This window comes from Aythya ferina (assembly GCF_964211825.1).
Source record: "Aythya ferina genome assembly, chromosome: 2".
NCBI classification, from domain to species: Eukaryota; Metazoa; Chordata; class Aves; order Anseriformes; family Anatidae; genus Aythya; species Aythya ferina.
The window spans coordinates 156,211,498-156,233,295 of NC_140297.1; the positions used below are offsets into that span (position 1 = coordinate 156,211,498).

Below are 21,798 nucleotides of genomic sequence, written 5' to 3' on the forward strand. Positions count from 1 at the left end.
TCTTTTCCTCCAGCTGTACAGCTCTGTGGCTTACAAGCATCTGCTAAGACGCCGTCAAAAAATATGGGTTTATGGCACAGATTCCTGGTCCTGATCCCTAAGTCCCATAACACATCCTTTGAACAAATGGTCCCAAGTCAGTTGGAAAAAATCCCAAGCTTTTGAGACAAACCAGTTCCTCCTGCATGATAGCTTGATCCTAATTTATATTGTGGATATTCACAGAGAAGATTAGACCTAAAATTGGACCTGAGGAGGTCCATCATTGTCTGCCCTCAGGCTTGTTATTCCCTTTCCTAGAAACTCCATCATTACTTCCCTGCTAGCCAGTTTCTGTCTCATTTTATATCTTTTATTAATATCTATCCTTTTTAATTTTAGCAATTATTTTCAATACAGTACTCTGGCAAATGCTTGCTGAAGTTCAGATAGATGAGATTAGCTTAGTTCTGTTTCTTTAAAGAAAAGAAGCACCTGCCTTTTGAAGGGAAAATATCATTTTAGTCTGCTGGTTCTCTTCCAGCTGATAGCATCCTTTTTCATGCAGTTATTTGTTGGGTTGTGCCTGGGCCATGCTCTCAGCTGTGCCCCTACCCTCAGCCTCAACCCTAACAAAATCCCACACATCTTCCACTGTTCAGTGACACCACCGGCTCCCTTCATTGCACAAAGTTAGTCCTTTTATACCTCATCTATCATCTAGCCTTTATGTTTACTTTTGCTGATCCAAAGTGACTCAATTCACATTCAGCTAACTGCAATCAGACACTTAGAGGTCGCTGGTTGTGTTATTATGTGTACGTAGGTATTGTATATGGGAAAGGGCTGGCATTGGTGATATTCTGTGTGAAACAATTGCCTGTGACATGTGCTGCTGCATTGCAATTATAAAAAAAAAAAAAAAAAAAAAAAAAAAAAAAAAAAAGGACTTTAGGCTTTAGGACTTTTCTCCTTCTTACTTCCAGTTCTGTCACCTTATCCCTGCCAGAAAGAGGAAAGGTGTTTGCTGTGAGAAGCCTTTTAATACAGCCTAAACACAACCCTAAAATGAGGTTAGCTGCAACATCCACCCTATGGGGCTCCACTTTATGCCAGTCTAGAAACAAACTTGTGCAGGATGCTGCTGCGAATTGCCATGCTAGGAGCCTGCAGGCAAGTACCAATTTTGGCTCTCATGAAGCTTCCAAGTGGAGTGGAAGACACAGGTATTAACTGCAAATCCTTTAATAGTTGAGGACTAGTTGGCAGAGGAACTGCCTTCCCCTCTGTGCTGTCAGTGGTGAATCCACAGAAACCCCAGAGCTGAAGTGCTCTCACAGGTGTGAGGAGTGGGTGGAAAGCTGCTCCTCAGAACTGCAGCACAGTCCTCTTTGGGGCAGCACAAAAAAAGCCCTTCAGCAGCAACTACCAGCATAACACATTATTTCAGAAAAGGAAATTCAGTGGTCTAAGCCAACAGAAATTTTCCAATTACTTTAGCTCAGAAAATGCAATGATATTCTGCTGGAATTGGACTCAAGGGCCTGCAGTCTTCTGAAACTATCACAGTGCATGCAGGGAGTGCATAAGTAAGCATTTTGGTCCCATACTGATCCATCTGCAGCAGCACAATGACCTCTAGACCATTTTTAGTCAAATATTACAATAACCTTGTTATTAAGCCACTCCATAGGACGATGAGCCTTTGTGCTTTAATGGTGAACAGAGGATTGTGGTGTCCAGTAAATGCCTGCACCATGCTATCTGTCCAACCAGGAGAACAGAAACCTTGCAACAAATAAAATTCTGATTAGATATTAGGGAAAAAAAAAAAAAATGTGATAGCAGCAAAACTGGAACAGGGGCCTAGGGGACTCATGGAAAATCTGTCTTTGAAGATACTCAAAACTCAACTATACAAGGCCCAAAACAATCTGTTAATTTCAAAGAGGACCTTGAAGTTAGGTCTCACTTCCAGCAGAAGGTTGGACCAGATGACTTCCATTGTTTACTTCCAACCTGAACTAGTCTACAGTTAAAAGACAGAAACACTGCAGAAGAGTATAGTTATCTACATATATAAATGTGCATGTATATAAAAATGTATACCTCACTGTACTCAATGCTCTTGCATTGGACCTGAAGTGGAACACTTGTCCTTTACGCTTCCTATCAGATTTTATTTTGAAATCAAATGAAAGCACAGGGTGTATCAATTAGCACATGAATTAAAATTCTACTCTGATAAACACGGACTAGACACGGAAATAGGCAGCCATTTGCAACACCAGACTTCTGGAAAGCATCACATAGAAGATGATCTTGTGAGAGGGATACAATCCTCCTACTCATTTTGAGCTGCAACTTCCACCGCAAACAGGTTCCTTCAGAATTAGTATGGTTATCTGTTGTATATCTCTACCATTTGCACAGCCCGGGAGGACTGTCAGAATAAGTTGACACAGTTGACACAAGACCTAGAAGTGGACAGCAGTTGAGATTGGGTGTATGGGGACTATGGGGTTGCGTCTGACAACCAGAAAAGGTGCTACCACCCAACAACATCACAGGCCTAGGTGAAGCCAGACTGCAGCCAAAATAGCTGCCTACAGACAGCACAGTTGAACTTATATTTTGTGCAGGCAGTGAAAGTCCCCCAGTGAAAAAAACTCTTAACGTGTAGCAGAGCTGTCAGACCTTTACCATTTTGACTCATAATCAACCTTCAGAAGAGCCTCCTGCCTCTCACCACAGATTTTGGGTCAATCAGAGATATTCACAGCACATCCTTGCTGCACAGATTTTCTCTGCCAACAGCTCAAACAGTCTTGGGTGGGTAGAAAAGAAGCACAGCCCCTGCATATGTCTGGGAAATTAAGTCCTTCATCTGCCTGGAAGGATGTATCAGAACCCACAGAAAACCAAATCTGCTTTCCTCTTGATTTCTCACCAGTGTTTCAGATGAGCTGGTTCTTCTTGTAAATTTCTTTCTCTCTTTCTTTTTGTTTTTCTCTTACATACATATGTATAACCTGATCATCAATGGTAATTACTATTGGTTGTGGTCATCCCACAACAATCAGAGACCAAATAAATGGACATTCAAACTCACCAAATGTTGAGTGATTAAAAAAATAAATAAATACATAAAAAATCTCCAATCTTGTTACTTTCCTCTGTCCACTACTCTAAGACCCACTAGCTTTTTAATTTTCTGCCATGTCAAAAAAAAAAAAAAAAAGAAAGAAAAAAAAAAAGCAAAAAAAAAGCTCATGATAAATTTTCTGTCCATGGTCAGATAACTCTTTTCCAGTCCTACAGTTTCTAGACTAATTCTCCATCACTGAATGTGTTAGATTAAAAAAATGACAGCTAAACTGTGTAACAGATAAGAACATCACACCAGAAATGTATAATTCTATTTTTTCAACCCCCAATTTACAGCACAAAAAGTGTGTCTCTTTACCTGGAATCTCATCAGTGTCTCCATTGGTATGCTTGAATCGATCTCCTTCCACACGGACGTTTGGACACAGAACATCTGAAAAAGCAAAAGAACCAGTACAAAATTATTACAGGTAAATACATCATTTTGCAAGATATGTAACTAACAGAACCTGATTTCTTGGGATTTGTACACTTCCATGTGGTCCCATTGCAAAAATTATGTTCCCTGTCTCTCTCTACATGCCCTAAATTCCCTTCCCCTATCCTATCCCTTAACCACAGGCTAGGCAAGAGACCAAAGACACTTCATCTGGTTTTGAGCTACTTTTTTCTTGACCAGCCAGCCAAGAAGCCAAACAGAGCCTTCCCCACAGCTAGGTCATTACTTTGGCTTTCTTTCATTACTCCATAAATCTTCATGGAAGGCACAAAAACTTAAGAATATTTAAAATATGATTCCATTGTCAGATTTGGTGAGAAGGCCCATCTCAAGGCCCAGTTAATATTTGGGTGCTGCTCAAACTTTTCAGATAGATAGAACAGCTCCTACTCATAAATATATAAATCTCTACCTAAAACAGAAAGAAGATGGGAAGCAGAATCTGGAGCACGGAATGATGAACTGACTTTGATCGTGAAAAGGTCCCATAAGAAGCCAGTGTCAAAGTGAAGCCCACTCTCAGGTATCTTACTGAATTGTGCGTGGTTCCCCTGACAACACTGCTCTAGGGCCATGACTCTTATGTGTCTGTTCTCCTTGAGTTTGCTCAAGCAGAAAGCATTATTAAGTATGACTAAAACTTTGAAGAACATCCAGCCCTATACACAGGCTCCAAAGGAAATCATGAAAATACCCAGTCATTTCTCATGCTCCCAATTAGTGTCATCACAGCTGTGGGTAAATGCTTTTCTGCGGAGAACTGTCTACCTATTCACCTCTTTCCTGACATATCTTTGAAGCAACATTTATTTATGTTTTGTTTTCCCAGATCAATAGATAATTGCACACTTGTAATCAATGGGGACAACCAGCTCGAGGTTTAATGAGAATGTACAAATGAACCTCTGACTACACACTGCATGCACAGCCCCACATTCATGTCCTTTCTCTTATTTAAATGCAGCCAGGTGAGGAAAACTAAGTCCCATTCTTCCATTTGCCTAATTGTAAACACCGTAATATATATATATATATATTCTGCAGTTGCAAAACTTGTCTTGCTGCATAATATCATCTTCACCTGATATTTCATACATTATTCCTTCAGTTGTTGTGCTTGTCAAGGAGCAGCAAGGGCTAGCTGCTTCCAAAAGAGCATGGAGCCAGGAGTCAAAGCAAGAGTGACCCCAGCAGAGGCAACGCCCTCACCAGTGGGACACAATTCCACAGGGCTCTCTGAAGACTTTCTTCAGTAGGCTTACCTTGAACTGTTCATGAAGCTACATAAAAATTGTGAGGTAAGAATGATTTGTCTGAGGATGTTGACAGCAGAACCTACATTTCTCCTCCTGCTTTCCAACTTCCAATAAAAAATCTGATATTCCACAATGTTTAGTTAAGCCTAGCAATGAAATCAGATATTTTTCCTGTTTCATTGTGCTGACGAATTTATGGGCCAGATTATCAGATGCAGCTGAGATACGCTAAGCTCAGTGGAAACAAAGAAGACTGTAAAATCCATTGCCAGAAATCCCAAAAGCCAACACAGCAATAAAAAGCAGTTGAACACATCCAGCCACCCTTTGCTGCAGCAGCAAAGGAGACCACAGAGCAGTCACTCTTACTAGCATGTGTTATCCAGGGTGTTTAGAACTGGGACAATTTTGTATCAACACAGCACAAAAGTGTCTTTACTCAGCCAAGCATCTGCTGCTGCATAGTTCACATAGGCAAGGAGTTTGTCAGTACTTGTAGAGCACCTCAGTCAAATTCCTACCAGCATGTTTTTGAGAGAAACACCAGCATGGTCTGTAAGGTACCTTTCAACCCAAGCCATTCTGTGGTTCTATGCCTACATCTCTTTGCCAAGTAGAATCATGCAAGCAGATTTTCTTTGTGCTACCTTCAGGGCTGTTGCTTCTACAGATAAAATTCAGAGCCATCACCTTTTTTTTCACATCACACAGAACCACAGAATGGGTTTGGTTGGAAGTGACTTAAAGATCACCTAATATCAACCCCCTGCCATGGGCAGGGACACCTCCCACCAGACCAGGTTGCCCAAAGCCCCATCCAGCCTGGCCTTGAGCACTCCAGGGATGGGGCATCCACAGCTTCTCTAGGCAGCCTGTGCCAGGGCCTCATCACCCTCTGAGTAAATAACTTCTTCCTTATATATAATATAAAACCACCCTTTTTCAGTTTAAAACCATTACAACTTGTCCTATCACTACAAAGCCTGATAAAGACGCCTACAGACCAGCTCTAACACATCCACGTCTTACTTGTCCTGGCGACCCCAGAGCTGGATGCAGCACCATCCACTACCAGGAACCAATACTGAGTGATCACAGGGTCATTTCATGTAAATTTTAGCCAGAGATCTCTTGTGCTCCATTTTACCTAGTGGATTGAAAACCTGGATACTTCATTCAAGACTACTTGTATCTTTGCATTAGACAGGTGAAATCATCATTTTTTTTCCTCTTCATCAGAGGCCTGTACAACCTCTCAAAACAATAGTAAAACTCTCCTCTGTTAGGAGAACTTTGAAACCCTTAAGACTTGCAAGAGCCAAAGTGATGCCACTTCTCCCATTCAAAACCAAGCTGTACTGACAAAAGATTTGCTTAGAAGTATCAAAAGCCCTGTGCAGATATTAAATTGATGCTTTGAATTCTGCTTTTGCTAAGAACGAATGCTCTTTTGGTTACAGGTACTGAGTCAGTGCAGGAAACAGTACTTCTGAGGCCTGGTCACAGAATCGGAAGATGTATGGCTATGCAATAAAATAAGCAAAGTAAGAAATCAAAATGAGCAAAATTCTCCCAGATAAAGAGTAAACAATTGGGAGGAATAAATAAAATCACAAAAATGCCATTCACCTATGCTGCCTCAGAGAGATACACAAAGAAGAATAAAACAAGTCACAAACACAGCAGGGTACCTCTTCGTGTAACAGGGAACTAATGCTGCTAAATTATAGATACATTAATTATCACTTCAATCTTTAATGACATCAGACACCCTCCACTAGGTTCAATTAGAAAGAACCATGGCTTCCTAGCAGGGAAGCATGGGCTAGAAAAATCTTCCTGGTTGTAGCTCCTGTGTTTGAACCAGGATTATACAGAAAAACTATATGCTTGGCCTTGATGCAGAACTCTCTTGCCACAAAGAAATAGAAATGCCAATTTTCTTCTTATAACTTTGTCCTTTAAATCTCTTATTACCTCTTAAACAACTGTGGCCTCACTTTGGCCTTTATTTTACAGATGTCTTGTACTGCCTTCCTGTCCATATCTAATGCACAAGAACAAATAATCCACAAGGAAAAGAAAATATTTGCTATGCTCACTTTCCAGCTACAGAATAATTCGTACAGACGTATCAGAGGCTAGTGCTTTACCATCTAACTTAGCAGCACGGCTCCTTGTGTCCAAAGGAAGACTGTGCCAGAATGAAAGCAAATCAACTGGTCCCAGCTGGAAACCAGGTCCCAGTGCTACATCCAGGGGTGCACTGAGAGAAAAGGGATGGCAAAAGCTGTTCCCTTCTTTTGGAGATCCCTTCTTTTTTCCAGATCCCTGATAAAGATTTTAGCACTAAAGAAGAGTGCTTACACCCATTCTTTTTCTATTGCCAGGCCAAGCTTCAGGCAAACACTTGTGGTGTTTGGAGAATTCCTCAGAAGGTTTGCAGCAGTGAGCATCCAACATGAGTGGCAAATAGAGTAATAGAATCTGCACTGCAGCTACACCTCTGTTAATTTGTAAGCATTTAAGCATTCTGTAAAAGAGAAGACACAACTAAGTAACCTGAGCTTTCAGCCACTGGTCATTGTTATGTCCTTTCTGGCTACCTTAGAAAATTTGATTCCCATGCACGTTAAGTATTTCATAAAATAAAATTACAGCCCTGGTGTTTTCCTTCAGGAGCAAAGCTATACGATTTTGCAGTAGCTTTTAAATACATATTGCTTAAAATTACTTCCTTGTCCTCTGCCTTATGCAATATTCTATCAATCCTTTGCTCTATCCACAAATATTATGACAAAGATTTTATATTTATGTCCATAGGGTTCACAGAAATTTGGAATAGCACCAGAACTTCTATATATCCCTTTTACATTTGCACTAGAAATGATGCCTTTCCACTGATACCTGCTACATGAGTTCAGTCAGTTCTTAATCTACTGTATAGTGTTACTTTTTAATGCAAATGTCATTCAGTAGGCAGTAACAATGCCTAAGAACAAATATATTATATCTGGGTAGTTACCATATCAACCAAACCATAACTCCTCGCAGAAAGAAATGAGTTTTCTTAGAGATGACCTCCTTCTCATAAAAACATAATCCCTGAATAGGGATACATAATAATTCTCATCTGTAATACTTTATTCACCAGCTTCCACATCAACTATTCTTTTTTTTTTTTTTGTGACTGAATCAGGTAAACTGGTCTATAACTATACATTTGAATAACTTTTTGAATTAGCAATACATTATCATCATTTTAAAGGCCCATAATTAGTGTTGTGCTCAACAGCTAAATTTTTTCCCAGGTATCTTTCTTCTCTTATCCTATAGTAGTCAACACTTTCTACTGTAATAGTCCACACTTTCCAGCAATGACAGTATGCTTTGTTGGGATGGCTAGAGATCATCTCCTTCTTTTTTTTTTTTTTTTTTTTTTTTTTCCAGAAAACTCCAAATTGTTCAGAATTGTTTGTGGATCTCTCATCAGTGAGAAAACAGAGGATCCAAATCAGCCTCACACAAGTCTTGAGGCTGACTCAGGAACAATGGTTTTCCACTTTCCCTGTTCCAGGGCTGATGATGATCTTGACAAAAAATTCTATTTTTCCACCATGATCCCTGTCCTCCCTCACTCCATCCTACTAGGTCCTCTGGAACAGAGTCATATTAGCATAGAGGATGCCTGCTGCAGGACTGTCTTAAGTACAAAAGAGTAACAACAGAAAATATTGGGAAAAATATTGTGGTCATAGTGACAATTGAATCTCAAAGAGAAATGGATGTTGTATATCCTTCAAAAAGATGTTCAATCATTTCCAAGCACTGGGGACACTTTCTTACAGAAAATGTCTCATGAATCCTTTCAAAAGATGCTGACAAGTCTCACAGTGCCTGTGCACCCAATGCACCAAAAAGTGATGCAATACACCAGGCTCTGAAAAGCTTCTACCTGTTCTGAACTATCTCAGCACCCTCTACAGCTGTCTTGGACACCAGGCTTAAGGTGGGTTGCAACACTCTTTGGAAATGTCCTTCTCTGCACTGAATACAAACAGAGCTTACATATCTCTTTTACTTTATTTTAAGACATTTAAATACAGGTGAGGAAAATCCCATCATAAAAATGCTTAAGAACCTGAAGGAAATGGGGCTCTCTGTCCCACTTATTTTGATGTTGATATCTTCCTCTGAATCCTGCTCATCACTGGACATGCTGACTTGGTTCATCTGAGCTCCTTGGTTCAAGGAAGCAGAGTGTTGTTTCCTGAAAGTGAAGCTAACACCCTTTTCTTTAAGCAAATCATACTGAAATCTGTTTGATGATAATGAGTGATTTAAACCTCACTTTTACATATCATCCTTTAAGTTACGCCCCATGAAAAAAACCCAAAGCTGTCAAATATTTTAAAATTAAAAGAGACAGTGCACCTTACGGAGTATATGCACTGTAAGACGTGTCAGCAGAGCATGTCAGCTCAGAAACTTTCAGTAGCATTAAATTAGCATTAATAACGTATTGACGTGAAACTGTAATAATAGAGCTAAGAATTTAGGAAAGAACAATGTGAATGATCTGATGTTTTAACTCTCCTTGTTATGTCAAAGGAAAGTCAAGGAAAAGGGACAGAAAAAAAGAGAGTAAAAGAAAAACAGAAAAGAACAGAGAGAAAGACACAGCGTCACAGAGAGATGGAAGGCAGGCAGGAAAAGGCAGGCAAGAAAGAAAGGGAAGGAAGGAGGGAAGGAAGGAAGGAAGGAAGGAAGGAAGGAAGGAAGGAAGGAAGGAAGGAAGGAAGGAAGGAAGGAAGGAAGGAAGGAAGGAAGGAAGGAAGGAAAGAAGGAAGGAAGAAAAAGAGAAAGAAAGAAAGAAAGAAAGAAAGAAAGAAAGAAAGAAAGAAAGAAAGAAAGAAAGAAAGAAAGAAAGAAAGAAAGAAAAAGAAAGAAAGAAAGAAAGAAAGAAAGAAAGAAAGAAAGAAAGAAAGAAAGAAAGAAAGAAAGAAAGAAAGAAAGAAAGAAAAAGAAAGAAAGAAAAAGAAAGAAGGGAGGAAAAGGGAATGGGAAAGGTAAAGAATTTGCTCAACACAAAGCTCCATTTAGGGTCTACAAACACACAAATGGAGAAATGATTTTGCACTGCAGTGGGTTATTAAATCTACTAAACTCTCCCTTAAAGCTGCATTGAGACAGATTTAAAGCACAAGGCAATTTTTTCTTTATGATATTTCCTTTTTCCACTTCTGGACTAGCTCATGTTAGGAGGACATGAGGTTGTCTCTCTGCTGAGAACCCTAAATCCAACATCCTTGAGAAGGCAACTCCCTCCCTTTGAAAGTTCAGTTAAAGTCATAGATCATAGAATATCCGAGCTGGAAAGGACCCACAGGGATCATCGAATCCAACTTTTGGGTCCCCACCCCAATAAATAAATAAATAATCAGACCATGTGTCTGAGAACATTGTCCAAACTATTCTTGAATTCTGCCAGGCTCAGTGCTGTGACCACTGCACTGGGGAGCCTGTCCCAGTGCCCGACCACCTCTGGGTGCAGAACCTTTCCCTAACCCCCAGCCTGACCCTCCCCTGTCCCACCTCCATGCCGTTCCCTCGGGTCCTGTCACTGTCCCCAGAGAGCAGAGCTCAGCGCCTGCCCCTCCGCTCCCCTCCTGAGGGAGCTGCAGAAGTCTCAGTATCACACCTGTTACACTGATCCTTGACTAGGAGCATTGTGATCCTTCTGCCCCTCAGGGTTTTCTATTGAGAAACCTTCTGTACAAAGAGCTAAACATAATCTCCAGTTTCCAGCATTCTGTCCTTTTGTCCTTAGGACAAAACTTTTTAAACAGTTTCTTCAATTTCATTTTTATTCTTTCAAGAATAAGCAAGCCCTCAGCTGCCAAGCACTCCTCCAGGGATTTGTGTATAATGAATGCTGAACACGTGTAACTGTCAAGTTACACGAGAATAAAGCAGAGGTGAGAAGAGAAACACAGGAAGGTTAAAGCAAGCATTATTTATTGCCATGTTTCTTTTTTTTGTTTTTCCAAAACCAGAATTTTAGGATTCCAGAATTTCAGCAGTGCCTAGTGCTTTGCCAGAGATTCAGCAACTCTCTGGATCTCCATCATTTTCCATCATTTTTCCATTTCTGCAGCAGAAAGCATCCACTTTCTCCTAAAAAGCATGATCTACCTAATTTAAACATTTGAATTGTTTTATGCTCTGAGACAGATCTTTACCCTACCACAAATTCTACCCATGGCTAAATAAATAGCCTGGCAAATCCAGGCCTCATTAAATAATTCACAATTCATAAGCCTCATTAAAAGCTGTCTTCCGAAAATTTAGACCATAACTCAAAATATTTGCAAAGGATAACGTTTCTTTGGCCAGTGTCCAAAGATGAATTCAGGACCTTGTGTGTTTTTCAGAGCTAAACATGCCAATAAGAGAGATTTGAAGGATTTAAGGGGGAAGAGCTTAGCTGCACAGAACAAGCTTCATTTTTCTCTGGTAGTTAATATTGCTTTTTTTTTTTTTTTTTTTTTTTTTCTGCATTGGAAGAAATTTTCCCATTGAAGCTCAAGCTTATAGGACAAGGGCCTAGTGACAAAATTCTTCTTAATGTTAAGGAGATTTCATGAAACTAGTTTCTCAGTGGAGATCTCCCAGACCCCATTAGCTCTGCTCTTCAGTTACTTGGTTCACTGTGCAGCAGTTCCTCCAGAACACTTAACTCCCCGCAGTCAGTTGATAACAAAAATGACTCCTATATATAGCACTACTTTTATTTGCTCTCCTTTTTTTTTTTTTTTTCCCTTTTATAAAACACTCTGCATGGAGTATTATGAAGCCTCAAAATTCTTTTTTTTTTTTTTGAACACTTTTAAAAATACTTCTTTTAAAAGTATACCTCCACGCTCTGCCCATATGCACTAAAGACTTTTTGCAAATGTTCATTGTCAAATGTTCCTTACCAAAGAATGAAGTGATCCTTAATGTGCAACCCACCCTTGAAAACAAATTCATAAGGAAAAAAAACCTGGCATATCTTTCAATTGCAGTGGCGGCACTGGCAGTGTAATGATACTGCAATTGCTTCTATACTAACATTATAATTTGCAGCAATGTGTAAGTAAAACAGAGCACCACAGCAATTATGTGATTCCACCTTGAAGTTTAATGCCTAATGTAATTCTTCCTTTCTGGAATCATGTTGTATCTAGTACACCGTGAAGTTTGAAGTCCATCAATGCCAGGAAAATCAGCACTTCGTGGATGCTATAGCCAATGTGGATTCTGCCTTTTTCTCTTCAAATAGTGCCTACGTTGATTCTGACTCTGATGAGGTTGCCATATTTGTAATTCAGACTAAATAAGCACCAGCACCCAGCTCAGTCCTGCTCATGAACTTTCCTGGCTGCAGAGCAGGATCAGAGGTGACTGAGGTGGGAGTGCAGGTATCTGCTCTCACATAACTTTAGTCTGTCTCTCTCTCTTTTTATCAGCACAGCGGCCAGAAAATGTGGCTCTGCTAATAACCATGCATTCAGTGCCCTGCACTGCTCAGTAGCTGCCATATATCACACAGAGGGCAAGCAAAGCTATTAGTAGGTATTACACCCCAGGGTGTATTCACACCACACACATTTAAGGTCCCAGGCAGGAGGATGTTCTTCTCTGACTCCTTCTACAGGGACTGAGAAGCACAGCTCCTTCAGAGGGCAATTCAGAGCAGAAACCCAAACTAGGTGCCCTGATTTACCCCTGAAAAAGCTATTCCCTTCCTTCTGATTACAGGGGGAACTTGAGGACACACGGTTCCCAAGTTAGACATCTATCAAGGACGCCACAGTTGCATTTATCCAAGTAAAACAAGCACGGTCATATGCACTGAAGCCATGGCATGTTCAAGTTCACGTCTATGCTAGCAAAAGGTTTTAGCCTCCAAAACAAGGCCTCTGCTGTCCGTGAACAGTCCCTGGCATGCTAAAAGTGCCCATCTGGGCCCTACAAATCGTCAGACAGAGCATTAGCTGGCCTGGGCCAAATGTGCCAGACATCATTCTCCGAGTTTACCAGCACAGATGAGTGCATTACATTGCCCAGGAACGCTTCTGGCCACATTTACGGTTCCTAGTTCGGATACAACCCGTAAATATCATCCTTTGCTAAGAGCTCTGTAATAAAGATCAAAAGGAGCCTCTTGGGCAAAACTGCTAAATTCATTTTATGGTCACAGGTCACCAATTTTACATGCATTCATTTCAAAAAAAAAAGAAAGTGGGAAGGGGCTGATTGCACAGCCAAGAAACATCTTATCCTGTTTAAGTCAGGACAGGGGAAATGCAGGGCGTTCTGGGATTTCCAAGCACTTAAAGTACTTTTGAACCTGGTGAAAAAAAGAAAAATGTATTAATATTTTTTTCTGAACATCTCAGTAGCCTTATCTCCAGGCTAATCCATTAGCCTGTCTTTAAATCTCCATCCAAAGTTCCTTTTGGAGCTCCCGAATCTTGGTGAGGACTCCTCTTTCCAAGAGACACCTACACTATAAGATTCTCCGATAGCCTCTCCCTCTCTAACACACCCACACAAACGCAAGAAACTCGTTGGACGTCTGACAGCAGACGTATCTTGTCAAGAGGACCGATGCAATTAGCACCATTTAAGTGAGCAGCCTCCAGAATTAATTTGCACATGCTCCCACAGGAATAAATGGCACTATGGGAATATGAATATAGCATCAGGCCTCAGCACTTCCAAGCTAATTTGCTTGTGTCTGCCCCTAAACAAACACACAGACTGTGTGCCAAGGAGCTTGTCGGCAAACGGCACAAGGTTTTGAGAAAAGCAATTAGCAGCTGCAGCGCTTTCCATCCCAACTGTGAGATGATCACTGCAATAGGGCGAGTCCACCCCTTTCCCTCGGGTTTGTCCATCTCGAGCAAGGGGTGAAGCTTCACCTTGCAAAGTGTGCTCGAACCCAAAGAACTGCTGGCTTTCTCAAGTGGCTGATCAGTGCCTTAGCAGAAAAATTTCCATTAAAATGGCTTCATGCTGATGACCTATAAAATATTCAGTGGAATGACAGTGTGGGTTTGAGTCATATCCCACAGCTGCTCTATCAGCACAAATGGACCATGTCCCCAAACCCAGCTACTAGGTTCCTCACATCAATTTTAGGTGATTCCCTGCGTGTACATCATGGGCTGTAAGGCTGGGAAAGTTTCCTGCTTGCCTCTGTGTCCCAGATGAAGAACAAGGATTAAAGGTATTGTTCACTTGGCTGTGGTCAGACAAAGCTACCACTTATCAAACGAGTAACCCAGAATTACAGGATGAAGAGATCAATATATAATGTACTTGACGGTATATAATTGACAGGTGCAGCTCCTCATTCAAGGGTGGAACTAAAGTCAGTTCTTTCTGGTTTGGAAGAGCTGTTGTACATCTTCCCTCATCTTCCCTCTGCTTTTTGCTGAAAACAGGCTTAACTTTCTGATCTGTTGTCTCAAAAACTCAGATAAGATACAGATTAAAATACAATTATTAATACTTTATAAATAATATATAGACATAAACCATTACATATACCATATAATAATAATACAGTGATAATTAATTATAATAAATATATTTTTATTCAAGTACAAATAAGATTGAAGTACAGATAAATTTCCACTGTTTTTCACCATTAAATCTATTACCATTATAATTTGCTTCTAATTCAAACACAGTAAGCAGAAATGCAAAGAAATCTGTGGACTGTGTCTGTGTGGTCTATGAATGGCAAGGAAAAGAGGCTTAAATATGCCCTACCACACACCACAGCTCTGCTACAGCAGTGTTTTAGGGTCTGCATAGCAGAAGAGCTAGACAACTACTAGAGCATCCTCAGCTGTTTCTTAAATGCCTCCCACCTCAATATAGCTTAATTCCAATATCCTTCAGCGTAATGAACAAATTTAACTTCTGTGCTCCATAAGAAGAGCTGAACTGAAATATCTGTTCTTTGTACTTGTTTTAAAACTTATAAGGATCAATACTACATGTGCAAGTGTTGATTGTAGAATCAGGAGGAGAAGAATCTCCGCTATGAGGAATGGATCTCTCTTATCTTTTTTTCCTGCACTATTAAGCAAGTAATATGGAAACAAAATTTTGCCAGCAGCAAATCTCACAACAGGGAGATGGGCTCAAATGTTGTAAAATGCTTTTGACAGGACAGAGAAGGTGTTTTTGTTTCATTTGGTTTTAAAAGTAGCGATTCTGTGTTAGCTCTGTAATTGAAAAAACTGAGAATAAAAACAAATTCAGTGCAGAGCTCGGATGCGCTGGGTCTCACTGAATAGGAACATTACAGTATTTCTGCTATAAAACCCCATCCATCTCACTTGCACTCAGTACTCATGAAAGGCATATTTCCTAAATAAGCCCAGCAGAGCGGTACAGCCACAGATCTGCAGAAGGAGGTCCAAGCCCACTGATCCATTACCCTCACGTGTGCCATAGCAAAGAGAAAAGAGTACAGAGGCTCCTAATGCAAGCACTGACAAAATGGTGAGGCCCCAAGTTAGGTTTTATAATTGATGTTAAGAAAGCAAATCCTGAAAAGACAGAAAAGTTTACTCTATTTGTTAAACTTTCACCAAAAACAAAAAAAATAAAGGGGGGGGGGGGGGGAGCTTCCCAATAATTATAAGAAGAAACCCAAGTGTGGCATTTTGTTCCTTCAAAGTAATTCCAGAACTGAATTAATTAGGAGCAACTTCTTTTAAAGCTGGTGCCATTATGGCCGATCAATAAATATACACTAGTTGTACTCAAATAACTTTCAAGAGAGATATATAGCTCAAGGACATGTTTTAAAGGGACTCTGACTGGCGTTACTCTTCTGGTGTAATTATACAACTGCAGATTGAACAGTATCATCTTCCACGTGGGTATTTTTTGGTATACTGTAACAGCGGCTTTGGGACTCAAACCTTCAACGGTATAATTATATCACAAGAGCAAAGCCAGGAAATTTCTGTATAAATACAAGGCTTGACTCTGGTTAAGAGTTTGTTTTTGTTTTGTAAGGAATTGTAACACCACCTTTGCAAAATAGAGGGTTTTTGAAGATAAATAAATGACTTTAGTTTCCTCTCAGAAGAAGCCAGGATAAATTAGCGTCCTGGCAGAAGGGGCTGGGTGCACCTGGTGAATGCCATGGCTCCAGCCACATAGGCTCCCTCCATCCTCCCTAGCAATATCCCTGGCTCCAGCTTGCTGTTCACACACATTTCAGCCAAAAATATATTGCTCAGGCATCAATTTCTCATTTCTCCAGAGCTCTGCTGCAACCCAGCTTTCAGAGTTTTTAACAGCAGGGAAAAATGAGCCTCAAGGGACCACACAGGGACCCACCTGAGTGATTCCCAGAGCGCCATTTTGAGCTCGGCCTACACCAGGTTCCACAAATTCTGTGGGAGACTATTTTTTTTTTTCTTTTCCTTGAACACCACAGGGACGGTGACTCCACCACGTCCCTGGGCAATCCGTCCCAATGCCTGACCGCTCTTTCTGAGAAGAAATGTCTCCTCATTTCCAACCTGAACCTTCCCTGGCACAACTTGAAGCCATTCCCTCTAGTCCTATCCCTAGTTACCTGTGAGAAGAGGCCGACCCCCAGCTCTCTGCAGCTTCCTTTCAGACAGTTGCAGAGAGCAATGAAGTCTCCCCCGAGCCTCCTCTTCTCCAGACCAAACACCCCCAGTTCCCTCATCCGCTCCTCACAGGACTTGTGCTCCAGGCCCTTCACCAGCCTTTCTCTGGACACACTTCATGGCCTCAGTGTCATTTCTATCAATGACACCTTTGACACCTTTACTGAATTCAGAACCATCAAGGGACTGTCTGTGTCTTACAGCTCTCAAACATACCTAGAAGAGCCAGGCCGAAATTTCTGACTCATGTCTTGAAAAGCAATTGCAGTCCAATATTCATTTTATCCAAGCAGCCTTGTCCACCTGCCCATTCTCAACCATGCCACTAGGTCCATACTTTCTAAGGAGGCTTGCATGAGACCTGGGCACTTCAATTCCACAGGAACTTCCAGGAATCTCTTTCCTCAAGCCTAAAAGCAGCTGCAAGAACAGCAAATAAGTGGGAAATGCTTTTAACCATATCTGTCCCCTCCCCTCTCTGCTACAGAAAGGAAGTTACAACAGGAACTTGGAAAGCAAAGCGATTGGGAGCTATAAATCAAAGCAGGCACAAGCTGAGCTCTGTTCCTCGAGCCAGGTGCACACATCGGTCAAGAACATTCTTCCCCTCCTCTCCCTTTTATGAAGTTTTCCCTGTTCAGAAATGGCAATCACTCATTTTGTTAAGGAGATATAAGAGGTCTGAAACGATGCTTCAAGCAAGAAAACTGCAAAAAGGGGAGGGGGAGAGAATCAACCCAGAGTACGAAACGGAAACAATTTAAGAGACAACGAGCACATGAGTATCAATCAGCAGCTACAACCCTGCCACTTCTGGATACTGAGATCTTCATTCCTCACTAAGAGCCTATCTGTGCAAGAAAAGCTCCCATTTATCATGTCCTGTGCCATAATACAGGACTGCTGCACTGTGCAGTAACCATGTGTCGTCGTCTGTGTGTATTTGGAATTAAACTGTGCTGTTCTGCTAGCCGGCCAGCAAGACGACCCAAACCTCCACAGAGACATTCCAGGAGGAATTCAGGCTATAAAAGTTGCAGCTACATAGTCACAAAAAGTACACCACGATGTGTCACCTGAGGATCTGCAAGCTTAGTGCAACTCTACCAATCCCTGCAGCTCCTACCTAGAGAGCTGAGTATGCTGTCTGCCTGAAGGGGAACGTGATTTGCATTGATTTTTGTATTTTATTTTTTTTATGCATTAAGTAATGGACATTTTGAACCAAAAATGGAACTTTTTCATTTTGAAAAAAAGGTTAAAATCAAGCATTTTAATAATATATTTTTTTTCTTCCAATTCCCCTTCATCACCAAAAACTTATCTAATTTGGCTTTTCCCAGGTAGTTCCAGTCTTAATGAATTAGCATTTTCCCTATGACAGGCACTTAATTAACGGTTCCCAAACATTTCTGAGTGGTTTCCTTTCCTACACAATGTCATGTCCACAAGCACATGCACGTAGGGCTATACAGTGCAGGAGGCAGATAATTTTATCTGCTGCCAGTTAGGAAAGAGAGAATTGAAACTGATGTTTCAATCAGAAATAAAATAAAAACTGTAGGCAGAAGTAGAGCATTTCAGCTCAAGAGCCTCTGATTAGTCTTGAAGGACAACGTTCAACCATTGCTCATACTGTAATACCATCTCTCCAGCCTGAGATGGTAAATGGCTTTTGAAAAGCTCTTGCAGACTCAGGGAAGGCCACATTTGCTGCCACCAACTGCAGCAGCAGCTTAGCAGTCTGTGCTGAAACACATCTCCGGAAGTTGTCCTTGAAGAGACACCACATATTTTAAAACACTAATTCCCCAAGAGATTTTTTGTTGTCGTTGGTGGTGTTTTTGTTTTGTTTTGTTTTGTTTTGTTTTGTTTTGCACACCCCTGAAGAGCCATATGGGCACCAAGAACATTGCAGATGTTGCTTCTTTTTTTTTATTATTATTTTTTTCTTTCATATCTGTTATCTCAGGTAATATGAGATAATTCTTCTCCCCTATGAAGAAAGGCTGAGAGAGTTGGGGCTGTCCAGCTGGAGGAGAGAAGGTTCCAGGGAGACCTCACTGCAGCTTAAAGGGGGCTTATAAAAAGATGGAGAACAACTTTTTGCTTTGTTGGATAATGACAGGACAAGGGCTGATGGTTTAAAACTAAAACAGGGGAGATGCAGATGAGATGTAAGGGTGAAATTATTCACTCAGAGAGTGGTGAGGCACTGGCACAAGCAGCCCAGAGAAGCTGTGGATGACCCATCCCTGGAGGTGTTCAAGGCCAGGCTGGATGGGGCTTTGGGCAACCTGGTCTGGTGGGAGTTGTCCCTGCCCATGGCAGGGGAGTTGGAATTAGGTGATCTTTAAGGTCCCTTCCAACCCAACCCATTCTGTGATTCTATGGTTCTGTGATAATACTCCCCCCTTCTGCACTAGGATAGAGGTAAATTCCTATTTGTGCAATCAGTGCTTAATTTTTTTTTTTTTTTTTGAGCTCTATGTAACACTTAAGCAGTTGTTTCCCATGCTTTATACAGGGTGTGGAGGCTGGATGCTTCCTCTTTAAAAGAGAGACTTGAGCTTTAGCTGAATATGGTAAAGGTTTGTGCATGTTTACCTGACTTATCTTGCAGAGATACAGCCTTGGTGAGCAGATTTTATGTGCTGACCTGAAGAAGAAATTGTTTCTGGACAAGGATCACAGCAGAATAAGTTTGAACTTTCAGAAGTGTAGCAGGACACATACTGTGCTGGGATTGCGTGTGAATAGACATGGGAGTAACAGTGGTGGAGTCTGCTACAAGATTATGACCAGACATATTAAAGCTTTTCATTTATCACTTTCTGATAAGATTATAAATAGTCTGTGTAATTAGCTAGAGTGGCGAAAACCATAAAGTGGCAGAAAATATAAGTTCATTATAAAAATTATGCGACATACATGTGAGGGGAAGGATGGGGATGGAAAAAGAGAGCTAAGGAAGTTAATCCATTTCTTATAAACCTCCTAATAACTCCAAAACACACCCCACAAGTCCCATAGTGGACCAGTTGGCTCTTTGCCACCTGCTACTTCAGGACTGTGGAAATGGGACCCCCATCAGCTCAGCAAACAACATGGGAGAACAAAGACCCCTCTGCCAGGATTTGTTGGCACCGGCACCATTCCCACGCATTGTCCCGCATCCCCTCCAGAGCGTAGGATGCCTGCGGCATGTTTAGCCCAAAGTACCCCTGCTTGGCACTTTGTCCTCTTCCCCTCCCTGTTTCTCCTGGGTCTTTTGGAAGCTCGAGCTGTCTGAAGCAGCCAGGGGGTTCCCTCGCACGCCGAGCAGACATCATTGTGCTCTGCCCCAGTGAGCACAACTAATAACCACAGCTCTCCTTCTTTAATTGAGGCTCTGAATAACCAAAAGCAACTACCAACCCCTCCAACAAAGGCAAAGCTACCCTGACTGCAGAGCACAGCTGCCACTCACACAGGTCCACGGTGGCATTTCACAAAAGCTGGTCTATTTGCATGGAAAGCAGCTATCACAAAAACAGATGCAAGCAAGCCGAGGCCAGCATGAATTCCAGGAAGTCCCCATGGCAGACCGCATGTGTAGCTTTCCCTGCACCACACTTCCTCACCACCAGCAGCCTGGCTAAATTATTTTGTCCCCCCAACAGGATTTTCTAAGCAGCTGTGGAAGCCCGGGGGAATGATATACACGCTGGTGATGAAAATTACTGCAAACCAGAGGGTGTTTTTTCAGCTCAGAATACAAAACAGATCGGCTTTTCTGCAGTCATTGGTAAGAAAAATACTAATTAGTGCTAAGTGTGGTGATAGGCCAACTCTTTTGCTTAGTTGTTCATTCATTAGAGTGAAATTAATCTGGATTTAGATCACTGTAAATGAGTGCAGAATGTAGCTGGGTGTTTTGTTTTCTGACCACCCGTCTGTCGCTGATAGCAGTGAAACAAAGCTAAATCTGCAACGTTGGACACCACAAACTGAGCCTTATCCAAAATGATCTGCTATAAAACAGCAAAATGTCCTGTTATAGCTGCTAACCCCCAAACCTCAATTTGAGGTTGGGCAGATATTCACCTCAACTGAGATTAATCTAGATGAGGCTCACAAAGAGTTATTGGGGAGCAAGGAGAGAAGAGGGAATGGCAGCTTGCCTCAGCTTGCCTTTTGTGGAGAGGTCAAAGATAACTTTGCCTTAATAAACAGTGATTACATAAAATTATATATGTAATTATCATATAATTATATAAATTGTATATAATAAATCACGTTTTTGCCTTTGATCATGAGGTGCCATGAGCTTCTGTATTTCACTGGCCTCCTCATCCCAGCAATGTATCAGGTTAGACTTCATGGTTCACTGAATGAAAACCCAAGTCCACACAGAAGAAGACACCATCAAGGATGCTGTAAGTGTATGAACTAGTTACAGGCTCAATGGCTGTGCTGTGAAAAGCAAGACAATGCAAGCATTCAAGACAAGCTGAGGGCAATACTACCCACCCCCCAAAATAGTGCAGTATGGCCCAATGCTTCCACATTCAAACATCCTATCCACTTTACAGTGCTCAAAGCTTTTTACATATTTCTATACAAACTAAACTTGGTCTCTGGCCATGAGGGAGAGAAGGCAGAGATGAACTCTTCTACTCCCATCCACCCCAAAATTGGATGGCACATTCCCACTGCCTATTAGGGAAAGCTTCCTGGCCCAGGACTTTGCTATCCCCTGAACCATGTCCGGGCATTGTTTAGAAAGTGCTCATTAGCACAGAGTGAACCCACATAATCATAGAATCATTAAGGTTGGAAAAGACCTCCAAGATCATCTGATCCAACCATTCCCCTGCCACCAATGTCACCCACTAAACCGTGTCCCTAAGCACCACGTCCAACCTTTCCTTGAACACCCCCAGGGACAGTGACTCCACCACCTCCCTGGGCAACCCGTCCCAGTGCCTGACTGCTCTTGCTGAGAGGAAATGTCTCCTCATTTCCAACCTGAACCTCCCCTTGTGCAACTTGAGGCCATTCCCTCTAGTCCTAACACTGGTTACCTGTGAGCAAAGGCCAACCCCCAGCTCCCCACACCTTCCTTTCAGGGAGCTGCAGAGAGCAATGAGGTCTCCCCTGAGCCTCCTCTTCTCCAGACTGAACACCCCCAGTTCCTTCAGCTGCTCCTCATAGGGACCCATGGAGTGTCCCAAGGCCTGTGGTGGGATAGCACCAGGGC

At 41.6% G+C, this 21,798-nt stretch overlaps 1 protein-coding gene across 1 annotated transcript in view; it reads right to left on the bottom strand.

Moving 5' to 3' along the window:
• Positions 1-21,798, bottom strand: part of COL22A1 (collagen type XXII alpha 1 chain) — a 222,941-nt gene that overhangs the window by 153,370 nt on the left and 47,773 nt on the right. Inside the window, exon 5 of the mRNA XM_084512133.1 lies at positions 3,446-3,520. Within this exon, the coding sequence (XP_084368259.1) occupies positions 3,446-3,520 (75 nt within the window). The remainder of the gene's footprint in view (positions 1-3,445; positions 3,521-21,798) is intronic.